Source organism: Notolabrus celidotus, chromosome 8 (genome assembly GCF_009762535.1).
Source record: "Notolabrus celidotus isolate fNotCel1 chromosome 8, fNotCel1.pri, whole genome shotgun sequence".
Classification (NCBI taxonomy): domain Eukaryota; kingdom Metazoa; phylum Chordata; class Actinopteri; order Labriformes; family Labridae; genus Notolabrus; species Notolabrus celidotus.
Genome location: NC_048279.1, coordinates 24178998 through 24190701, shown reverse-complemented (window position 1 = coordinate 24190701; position 11704 = coordinate 24178998). Strand labels below are relative to the sequence as shown.

Here is an 11704-nt window from a genome sequence, read left to right as displayed (position 1 = left end):
GGTAGAGAGTGACTTTTTTTCTCTGATTTTTTTTTTCTCAAACATTGTTTAGAAAAATTTGCTACGATACATTCATTTTAAAGGTTGAAGATCAAAAACACAAAAAGCAAGCTTCATCTTTGGTTAAAAATAAGATTAATGATTCCATGGTAGAGAAAAATAAGTAGAGATATCGACAGAACAAGCTTTGATTTCTTGAGATTACAAGAAAATTAAATCGTTATCTTGGGGGAAAAAAAGGGAGAAATAAAATGTATTGAGTCATGTCCTTTTAGGGCTTCCATACAATGGAACAGGTGCTAGCCGCTGAATAGTCTGTAAGTAAATTATAACTTAAAAATGAAATTATCCAAAGAATAAAATTCATTTTTCAATACTTTTCGCTTTTTAAACTGTCCCATTTTAGAATACAACCAAGGAAGCCACCATTATGCCATTTTAAAAAATATTTTACTGAATTTTTCACAGTTTCACACCAAAATTATGTACAAATTGAACGACAGTAAGCTTGGTAACCAAATATACCTTGTACATCTGTTTTGTAAGGTGGCCCTAAAGGACAAAACAAATTTACAAAAGATGAAACACTTTTACAAAGTTGGAAACAAATTAACAATTTGGAAAACATTTTTACATTTTATAATGTAGCAAAACACTTAGCATATGCTTGTCTCAAAGATTAAGCCATGCAAGTCTAAGTACACACGGTGAGTACAGTGAAACTGCGAATGGCCCATCGGATCACTTCCGGTGTTTGGTACATTCCCTTTTCTGTTGAAAATGAATGTAAATTTGTTTCAGGAATGGTAAAAGTGCTCCATTGTTTGTAAAATTGTCTCACCGCTTGTAAAAGTATTTTTTGGATTTTGTAATTTGTTTTTGCCTTGGTAAAAGTATTTCGCTAATGTCATTTTTTTTTTTTATGTAAAAATGTTTTACAAAATGTAAATTTGTCTCGAACTTTGTAAAAGTGTTTTATCTTTTGTAAATTTGTTTTGTCCTTCAGGGCTACCGTAGTTTTGTCAGTCTTAGTCGTGTTACAATTAGAAAAAAGAACAATCAGCAGAGGATGCATTAGCTGGACAGGGAGAGAGTAACTGTAACATAAATCTGTCAAGGCTCACTAGTAGGCCATCCAGCATCATGATTCATCTGACTTGGTTTGAACTGTGAAAGCAGAACTCAAAGCAATGACACGACCTGTTTTACCTTCCAGACTGACGAAAATAATCTTGTTTTGTTCGGTTTGTGAATTTTAAAGACTGTCTACATATCTGGCACAGGTAGTGTTTCGAAACTGTCATATAGTAAGAGGAGCCAAGGCCGAACTGAAGCACAAGCGCCATCGTCTGTCGGAAACAGGGTGTTGCATTCAGGGGCTCTCAGGTGGATGGGGATAAAGCCAGCACACTCACGACTCATGTTGCCTTCATGGACGTATTTCACTAAAACGATAATAAACTACAAAAAAGGTGTCTGGGTGTTGCTCCCTCGAACTGGCCTGGGGGTGTCAGAGATGAGGGTCTCTTTAAAGATTGCAGCTGTCTGTAAAAACAAGAAAAGACCTTAAACAGGTATTATGTTCCTCACAAGGACCACGCGCCCTCTAGTGGCTTGTATAAGTATTGACTCTACATGGCAACAAAAAGCACACTGAAAAAAATATATATATAGTAGGGTCAATTACTTAAAACATTTAACCTCTTTTTAAATTTTAAACCCTTTAATAAACTTTTTTAACTTTACATGCTACGCATCTTTTGTCCTTTAGGACTCCCCTCCATCATAAAATGTGTCCCAACATTATATGAAAAGAGATGTACTTGATTTTAGTAACAGTCAATTTTCCTAGCTGAAGCAGCTGTAGTAAGGATATTGATGTGTGTAATATGGGTTAACAATAAGGTGATCTGGAGTAGTGAAGTTTGGTAGTGCGTTTACCCTGGCGTTCCACTGCTTATAAGAAAGAAGGCTGTACCAGTCTGCCTGAGGTGAACACCTGTCTTGGACTGGCTGCACACTGGGATCTCTTCACTGTCTCTGGCTCCACATGGTGTGCCTCTACTTCTACCAAGTCCTATTGTAGTGTGTCATGTTGCTTTTCCCATACTTAAACACCCTGAAGAGTTCCATCCATGTACGTGTGCTGAAGTCTTTCAAAAGTCCTGGAGATCTGTTTCCTCTATGACAGCAGGGTGAAACTCAGGATTTGGCATCCTCAGTCTGAGGATGGTGAACTGTTTGATGTTGCTCTTTCTGTTGAGTTGTAACTGACCTGTTGCATGGGATCTGGTAAGTGTCCCCCTCATCCGAGCTTTCTGAGATGTCATCATGGGTGTAGGTCACAGTCTTTTTTAACTTTTCTTTTCCATCTGACTTTGTGCAGGAAGTGTTTCTTCTAGAGGAAGTTCATTTGCTGGCAGGAGCAGGTTCCTGTGTAGCACACGCAGTTTCCTTGGTCCTCTCTCAGGTTGAACTCTGTAAACTGGTCCATTATCAACTCTTTACACAACACAGTGCACAACTTGCTCCCAGTAAGTTCACAATTTGCCAGGTCCTCCTCTTTGTGACAGATTTTTCACAAGCCCTCTGTCGCCTGGCTGAAGAACAACACCTCTGACTCACTGGTCTTTGCTGCAATTTCATATGCAGAACGCATCCTTTCTTCCCATTTCTGTGCATATGTCTGTCGATCAGTTGTTTCTGGACCCTTTTTTGGCGAGAAAAGCAGATCAATGGGTAAGCGTACTGGTTGGCCATGTAAGAGAAAAAAGGGGAAAAGCCGGAGGCATGCACCACTGACTCCTTTTTCTCTTCCAGGGTACAGTTCATCTGAGGAAGGGTGGGATTCTGGGTTACCCTTTGGGTGGTATAGGTGTAGTTTTAGAATTACCAGTACCAGCAAGCTATTGTAGATATTCAGTTTAAACCCTTTTTTAAAATCTAAGAATAGAGATGCTGCATAGGTAATGTGATATAATTGTTGCAGAGTTAGATTATAAAATAACTTTAACAGAGGAATTACAAACATATGCTCCCGTGGGTCTCCGAATTGTTTGCCAGACAGTGCTTTGAATGGCTTTTTGAAATAATATTTATTCCCTTAAAAAAAAAATGATGGGGTCTATTTTTAACACATTTAAAATTTCAAACACATTGCTTACCATTATCCAAGTCCTACAAGAAACTGTAAATAGTCTCAGTGAACTTTTAACATATTTATGCATTTTTAATTGCTGTGTATATGTTTAACCCCTTTAATAAACGTCACCTTTTTAACTTGACTTTCTATGTATTTCTTTATACCCTTTTTAAAACCCTTTACACAGGCTACCGTAAACATTTGTGAAGATGGATGAAGTATCAAAACATAACAGATAAATGTTAACTGAACTCTCGACCTACTTCAGATGTGTTTAGTAAATTACAGTAAGTGGGGACAAGATTATAAATATAAACATATATATTTTGCATAGGCTAGATTTCTTGCAGACTTTCTCAAGGTCAAGTCCCAGTTATTGACTTGAACGCAGGGCCTTCGTAGGTTATGTCAAAACCCTGCCCAAAGCTATAAACACGGGCACAAAGGACATTTTCCACATTAAATACTGAATTAAGATCAAATTTTAAAAAGTCAGAGAGCCTGCTTCGTGGAAAAAGTCTAATAACTGAAAACTGTGTAACTCCGATGTGTTAAATCAAATTTGCACCCACTGCATTTGTGATTAGGTAATAGTTCAGCATCAATGGAGAGAAGAAAAAAAGCACATGCACTGAGGGTGATAGATCTGAGGTTGGGCACGGCCTTGCAGCTCATTGGGCACGGCCTTGCAGCTCATTTGTGCCCCCTAGTATATTAGCTGGCCAAGAAGCTCTCCCTGCACAAATGCATTTATAACCTCTTGTAAGGACAAGACCTTCAATAAGAAACATTCAGGGCAGATGAATAAAAAGGCATTTTAAATGGCAGTTTGTGTTTTCAGATTATTTTTATGCGTGCACATTATCATTAGGGTCATTCTTTCACAGATGCACATTGTCTGATTAGTCGTTGCTCTTTGCAAATGCTCTTACATGGTTAGAAGTCGTTGGCCTTTAGGTGCACACGTACACACATAAACTGACGCGCACACACATGCAGAAGAACACGTGCACGTTTCTGCCGCGCAAATCTCAAAGAAGAGATTTTTTCCATGACGCAATTTCTCTTTTCATGTAAAACGGAGAGGAGGGGGAACTAAACTCTCTAAAGTCCCCCCTCGCCCACGTTTACATGGGGTAACAGAGCGTTACGTGACCGGAGTGCAGATAGGTTCAGGGATGAGAAGGACTACTTGATCTTCAGCTGAGGGGAGCTTCTGGTTTTCTCCAACCAGAGTCTGCGACTGGATTAGTTTGATGGACAACACGCAATGACAGATATCTCATTTATGATGTACATGTTTCATATCAAATGAATCAATGATAATCAAACAATAAGGAGAAAAATGCATGCATTCTGGGGAAGTATATCCTGCACGTACAGTATATCTGGACAATGATTGATGACAGTGTCCTGTGTTAAGGAAAGCTATAAATATTGTATTCACGCTTCAGTCTTAGCCCGGCTTAGCAGACAATGGCTGAAGTTGTGCGTGTACTGAATGCAGTGCCGTGTTCCAGGCCGCTGCCAAAACGTCTTTGGGACCAAATAAAAAAAAGTACTTTGCATCCCACCCCCAGTTTTGCTCTGTCCTGCGTTCATTCACTATGATGCGCGCCTAGTTGAAGGAGGTTCTCCACACCCGCGTGCCTAAAACTTTCTAATGAAACCCCCCAAAACTTTTTGACAAACATTTTTTTGACGCTCTGAAGGTCAAGAGGGTTCTCAACGTATTAATCCGCGTCTTATATTGAAAAGAAAACTTCAGGTATGTCAGAACTTTCGTCGAATATGAGGAACTATTTCTTGTGTAGAACTTTAGATTTAAAAAGTTACCTAAAAGTTAAGACACGTTTCTTTTTCTTTTTTTTTTTTTTTAATTTTAGTTTAAAGTTTGCATATATGCAAAGTTTAGTCGCTTTTGTTTCAGTTGCACGGAGGTAGATGTGATTGGCTTAACAAGTACCTTTTTCTGTCTGTGAAGAACATGGAGCCCAGTTCCACAGAGGGAGGAGCTGATGAGACGCTCCCCAAAAGTCATCCACCAAGTCTTGTAAGTGCTGAAAGTAGATAGAAAACATGCAACTTTTCCTTAAGTTCAACCCTGGAGCAGAAAGTTATTAAAGTTCTGTTTTTACAAGCAATTAAAGTTATTTTAATAAACATCATTGTTATCATTTACTCAATAATCTAGTGTTTTTATTTGCCAAAGACTCAAATTCAAAACATTATTTTAAACAATTTACATAAGATTCTTTCAAAGGCCATTTTCTCACGCATGACTTGTGTCCTGTGGCTCCTCTGGGATCTGTGTGTCCTAGTCTGAGGATGCTGAGAGTCAGTGAGTAACATCTGGCTGTCAGAGTGACCCTCCAGCTCTGCTGTCTGCAGCTGCTGCTCCAAGCAGGAGGGTCCACTCAGAGGAGGTCAGCTCTCCCAACGAGTGCCACAAAGGTCACCAGCGGGTTTATAATTTGCAGAAACAGGCGACAGGACCAGCAGTGTGATGTTCATTAATATGCAGAGCACTCTCTGGCACTTTGTAGCATCGGTCGTACTCGGAGCAGAAGGCATGCCATTTTTATTCCTGCAGTAATTTGAAAGAAAAAAAATAGGGTCGACTGAAGAACTTAGTCGTTGAGAATATGTGTGGTGAGGGCTTTTTTTTCTCTTCTTCTTCTTTTCACCAGCCTCACAAAGTGATGCTCAAACATGGCCAAGAGCTGGAGGAAGAACAGGAGGAGTTGGCCGAGCACCAGCCTCTGGAACAGGAAGACCTGAACTTTGAGAGGTGGAAGCGCAGGCCGATACCCCAGAGGTCACTGCACCAGAAAATAGACGACCTGAAGACGTACCTGTGGAATGCAGAGACCAATGAATTCATGGGTCGCTCTGGAAAGAGCTGGAGTGAGTTGATGAAGAAAAACTGTTTTTCTGATGTTAGGGTGTGGGTCGGAACTTACTGCTGTATGCTATCTTTATTTTACTGCATTTTAAAAAATAATTTTACAAATTTAATAATGACTGTGATACAGTTTAATCATGAAAAAAGAAGCTTTAAAGTACAGAAGTTATTAGAAGTTTGATAGTTTAAAGGCTGGGAAATGTCTTTCAAGAGTGTGTGTGTGTCCTTATGCTCAATGTTTACATAGGTGCATGGACGATTCAGAGTGTCCCGACAAAAACAGACTGCCTGGGGACGCATCCCCAGCGGGAGCGCGCTGTTCCGGGCCTCGCATTGGCCAGGAATCACATTCCTCTTCATCTTACCATGCTCTCAAGTGCCTCTTTCCCAAAGCCTCTGGCGACCTCCTCGCTGAACTTAGCATGCTTATGGCCTCTCAGTTGCAGTGAAACACATAGAAATGTCTCTTTTTTTATCCATAGAGCTCTCTGCCAAAGTGAGCTTTGGTGCAGGCAAACCTTTTTTGGCAGAAAGCGACAGCCTGGACGAGTTTGTTGAGTCAATGATGATGGAGCAGCCTTTTGGTATTCCAGAGAAGTTGCTGTGTGACGTGGACGAGCTCCCCTCCTTTAACTCCACTGTACACAATGGCAAACATGATCCAACTGAGTTTAGAGAGACAATATCTGAGCAAAGTGTGTGTTACTTGCATAAGCTGAGTCGCTGGACCCAAGGCAGGGCTAACTGAGCTCATTTCAGCTACATAACCAGTGTATGCACACTTTTAGAGAAGGAGTGGGGCCTTGTGTGTACGATGAAGAAAGGGCCCTGAGTTGAAGTCTGTGCTGTGTGTCCTGTGAGACGAGTGTTCAAGAGAGGACACAATACCGGAGTGGGGTGATTGGGGCTCCTTGGAGCTGGCCAGGCCTCTATGGCTGCAAAAGACCTTCACTACGATGGCAACCGGAGGTTCACTGTGTTCCTGAGTGAAAGGACAGCTGGGAGAATTCTCACTGAGCTCAAACAGAAAGGCCTTTGTGGCTCCGGGGACGCAAGGCTGGCTGTAGCAAGTCCCCTGTGAAATTGCCCGCACAGCAAAAGCCATTTAATTTAGGGCACGTTTGGCTTGATTAGTTGCTAATGGACTGTTTAATTGAAAATTGCACAACAATGGTACTTCTCTTAGCTTCTTTCTTCTTGGGGCTCTCACATTAGCTCAGTACAGTGGATTTTATACCAGAGCTGTTGCAGTTATTCCGAAGTCTAGACATGCTTTTTTTATGAGTGGACAAATTAGTGAGTGTCCTGATCAAGAACAGTAGCTGAAGTCTAGACAGACCACACAGTCTGGAAAAGGGTCTTTATGGTTCATTGTTTTTCTCCAGTCAGATAAGAGGCCCTGTTTATTCAGAAATGTGTTATATAAGCCAATTACAGCATCGGAAATATTCCCCCTCCTAACCTTCTTCTCTCCTCTTTTAGGCCTCATCCTCCTCTTCTACGCTGCACTTTATATCTTTCTGGCGGCCATGTTTGGCGGCTGTTTGTTTTGCCTCATGTGGTCTATTAGTCCCTATCATCCCACCTTCAATGACAGAGTGATGCCACCAGGTAAATATAACCCCAAACTCAGACCATGTCACCCCCAACCTCTTCTCTTCTCTTGTCTTTTCCTTGTACTTGAGTCTCAGCACAGTTGACTGTCTTTGGGTCTCCACTGGCAGGTATGACGATGGCCCCACACCTAGAGGGCCACGAGATCGCCTTCAATGCCTCCGATCGCAAATCCTGGAAGAAGTACGCAAGAGCTATGGATGAATATTTAAGATGTGAGTCAGTGGTGATGACTTTTGGGGATTCTGATGAGGTTGTTGAGTTTGAAGTAAGCATGCAATGAGTTAATCTTCATCTCCACCACCTTTGTTCCCGTTTTTCATTTGGATCCAGGGCATGCTGGGAAGGGAAGCCTCTTTGTGGGCAGAGTGCAGCCATTCAATGTACTTTTTTTTTTAACGCCCAGCTTTTGTCAAGCTTCCTTAATCAGAGGCCTGAGTCTGGCAGGGTACTGCTGTAGCAAGGGTTTATTTATGCCCTCTCCCTCCCTCTCTGCTTCTCCCTCTCTCTTTCCCTTTACCCGTTTTTCAGCATATAATGACGGTGCTCAGGAGAGGAAGAATATGCGCTGCACACAGGACAGATACTTCATGCAGGATGACCTGGAGGAGAGCTCAGAGCGGAAAGCGTGTCAGTTTAAGAGGTCCTGGTTGGGGGACTGCTCGGGGCTGCAGGACCCCCACTATGGCTACTCTCAGGGAAGGCCATGCGTCCTCCTCCGAATGAACCGGGTGAGACGAGTGTAAACCTTAAAATTAATACTTCACCCTAAAAGACAAAAGAGACATCACAAAGCAGCAACTGCAAAATGTTTCATCGGATTACTGAAGCTCAGTTTTCTCAATCAGGGTAATCTTGGGGCCGTTTTGAAAGTTTAATAAATGCATATATTTAAGTTTTTATTATTACCAATTAAAACTTCCAGTTGCAATTTAGCTTGAGGCAAAACAAGAATTGTACATCCAACAAATAAAAGCATTCAAAGCAAGAAGAGTCAGCAAAGTTTTGACTGAATTGACACTTTTATTTCCCTCTAAATAGATTCTTGGTTACTTACCTGGCCAGGGCAAACCAATAAATGTGACCTGTGGTGTTAAGGTAAAGTAACTAAAACACTCTTGCTTGTCATTCCATCTCAGCAATAAGCAACGCATATGAAAATGTCACGTCAGCATTTGTCAGGAAATCCTTTATTGGAAAATTTATTTTCTCTTTCAGAAAGGACCTGCAGAAGCTTTGGGAGAAGTACAGTTTTTTCCCAAAAGCATTTTCGAGCTGAAGTACTATCCTTACTACGGGAAACTCAGACATGTGAGTGAGAGCTTCAACCTTGTATGGATACATTAATCCCTTATTCAAGTTTGAAAAGTTACATGTTTTTTGCCCTTGTGTTTCAGGTAAATTACTCTGCACCGGTGGTGGCTGTGCGTTTCGCAGGATTGCAGTACGACACTCACTTCCAAATAACGTGCAAACTGAATGGAAAGGGCATCATTAATGATTCACCCACTGACCGCTACCTGGGCAGTGTCACCTTTTCCTTGGATGTTGGAGCGTGAGCAGGATGTGCTTACAATGAGGCAGAAAAATGTACAAAAAAGTTAATAATGTACTATTATTTTTCGTGAATTATGAAATTTCCCTGGCCTCACCTTCACTTAAGTATCCATGTCTTCTGCTGTGAAACAAATTCCTTAAGAATTAGATATTTACTCTTGTATTTCTGATATATATCTTTGTACCTTTAACTAATGGTACCTGCACACACAACACACAGTGCTGAGCACAGGACAGGTGCATAGAGTGAGTTGCAATTCCTGATAATTTGTAATAAATAGTTAAATTAATCAAACTAAAGTAAACTTTGCCCAACAGTTAGCAGTTTTGGCTATGCAAATCCAATTATGACTTAAACATTAAACGGCAATTAGATGTTGTTTTTATCAAATTAGATAATGTTTGGTGTGAATTTTTCCCATGTGATAAGCGTACTAATTGTTTTTGCATTATATTTTTTAAACATGTATATTGTGAGAATTCAAAGAACTATCATGCAAACTCTGAGAGCAGGACTTGTACTGTACTTACACAGTAAACAAATAAATGATTGCAAATACACTATTACTTTATTTTTTGTTGAATAGAGCAGAGTTATACATTTATGATAAAGCATCACATATGCCACTTCTCTCCTTTTGTAAAAACATTTGCTTTTGAAAATGAAATACTACATGTGACTGATCAATAAAGGGACATACCATACTGTGAAATAGTTTGTAAAAGGTCTTTACTATTATAAAGTAAAAAGTAATTTTTTGTTATAGTACTAATCCTGCCTGAACTGTGCCACTAAACCTGGTATCAATGTTGTATTTATTCAAATTATAGTTCTTGTAATAAATACAATGTCCTGTTATGAAGTCTACTGTAAGTTGTCTTTCACATGGCTCTGATAGCTTTTCTCACCTTAGTTTACACATTTAAGCACTCAGAATATCTCAGTGAAATTTTCTGTAGATTTCTAAACATAGTGTCGTGAACAAGTTAGAAATAGTTCAACTTTTTAATTGGGATACATTTAAAGAAAAAGAAAAAAAAGTTCTTGACCAGAGGTTGCCTCTTGTTCCAGATATACCTATAAAATTGTATATTAGCTGAGACTGTGAAGCCGAAAGATCTAAAGCTCCCTCTGCTGACTGGCTGCAGTCCATCATGCTAACAGATAGGACATTGTTCAAACTATAAGATTAAAAAACCCATCAAACACTTTTCCTGAACATGCTCTCCGTCATCAAAGTTAGTTCTTATCCTGCTGATTGATGTCCAAGTGCTACTTTCTTTCAGAATATTGGTTTTAATTTGTTGTTTTTTTATATATAATTTATTGACTTTATCATTTGTTTGGTGAAAAAAAACCTTAAGGTTTTGGTTTAAATGATTGGCCTATGACAATAATTTTAAATTACAGCCTTAACTACCTGAGTTAAGTTTTGTTGTTTGAGACCAGTTAGCCCATCTAAATGTAAAAGTGTTTCATACATATTTAGTTTCTGGTATTTAGGATAGGTCAATCTGATAGCAAATGGAAAGTAATTTATAAAGCTCTTGATGCTGTTTTCTGACAACTCAATGCGCTTTTACACTACATGCTACATTCACACACTGTTTTTAAACAGTTAACGTATTAATCAATCCTATTCAGACACCACTGGCACAGCCACCAGGGGCAGGTTTGGAGTTACGTGGAGTTAAGTGTCTTGACCAAGTGGCAACCTCCAGTCTCAAAATATGAAGCCTATGTGGAAGTGATATAAACTGCAATTCATCGAGCATTGGCTTGAGGCTGGCTGCAGAAATACCGTAAACCACATACACACCAATTCAAAAAAGACGATCTTTGCAGCATTAATAAACATGTTTACAGACTGGTTCAAAAAACGGCTTGGGTCTACGTAGCTAATTCCTCTATCGGCACACACTGTACGGGGAGTGAATATTTTTCTAAAGCAACGGTTCAGAAGTTATTAAGAGTACGAGTTTTGCCTAAATAAGGAGATGACTGACTTGACTGACAGTCGGGAACACATAGCTGTTGGCTAGGAGGCTCAAACTTCGCCTCTTTACCTCACACTAAGCTTGGTTGACTTCAGCATTACCAATATGGCTCCCGCCAAAGATTGGCTTCAAAACATCGCTCCGCAACAGATGGGTGACATCACCGTTACGACGTCCATTATTTATACAATCTATAGTCTTGACCTATGTTCCTGACCAAGGACACTTTGGCATGTGGACAGTGGGACCTGAGATGGAACCACTAACCTTCTGATTGTGCAACGACTCTACCAATGAGCCTCAGCCACCCCTCATCAGATTAAGAATGAAGCTGCATCTACTTGATTTAAGAATGTGGTAACTCCCAGGTCTGAGTAATATGAAAATATAAAGGGAATTCAAGACTTGGTTGAAGCTTGGCCAAATTCAAGTTTTAGGGAGCCAACCTTGATGTATCTTGAAACATCTATCAAAATCACATGCTTTAG

The 11704-nt window shown here is 40.1% G+C and overlaps 1 protein-coding gene across 2 annotated transcripts; it reads left to right on the top strand.

Annotated features, from left to right (window-relative positions):
- Nucleotides 1-4190: 4190 nt before the first annotated feature.
- On the top strand, nt 4191-10077 carry atp1b4 (ATPase Na+/K+ transporting subunit beta 4). Of its 2 annotated transcripts, XM_034690969.1 has the most exons (9): nt 4191-4910; nt 5127-5195; nt 5833-6049; nt 7530-7658; nt 7772-7876; nt 8193-8392; nt 8703-8759; nt 8880-8972; nt 9059-10077. In XM_034690969.1, the coding sequence occupies exons 2-9, from the start codon at nt 5130-5132 to the stop codon at nt 9218-9220; spliced, it is 1029 nt and encodes a 342-aa protein (XP_034546860.1). In that variant the 5' UTR covers nt 4191-4910; nt 5127-5129; the 3' UTR covers nt 9221-10077. The 2 variants fall into 2 exon arrangements, with proteins under 2 accessions (XP_034546860.1, XP_034546861.1); XM_034690970.1 differs by lacking the exon at nt 4191-4910 and having other exon boundaries at nt 5018-5195.
- Nucleotides 10078-11704: the final 1627 nt, after the last annotated feature.

Coding starts and splice junctions, on each gene's coding strand:
- atp1b4 (XM_034690969.1), top strand. CDS start 5,130: ATGGAGCCCAGTTCCACAGAGGGAGGAGCTGATGAGACGCTCCCCAAA. Junction 7,877..8,192: donor TATGGATGAATATTTAAGAT/GTGAGTCAGTGG, acceptor CCCGTTTTTCAG/CATATAATGACGGTGCTCAG. Junction 8,760..8,879: donor ATGTGACCTGTGGTGTTAAG/GTAAAGTAACTA, acceptor TTTCTCTTTCAG/AAAGGACCTGCAGAAGCTTT.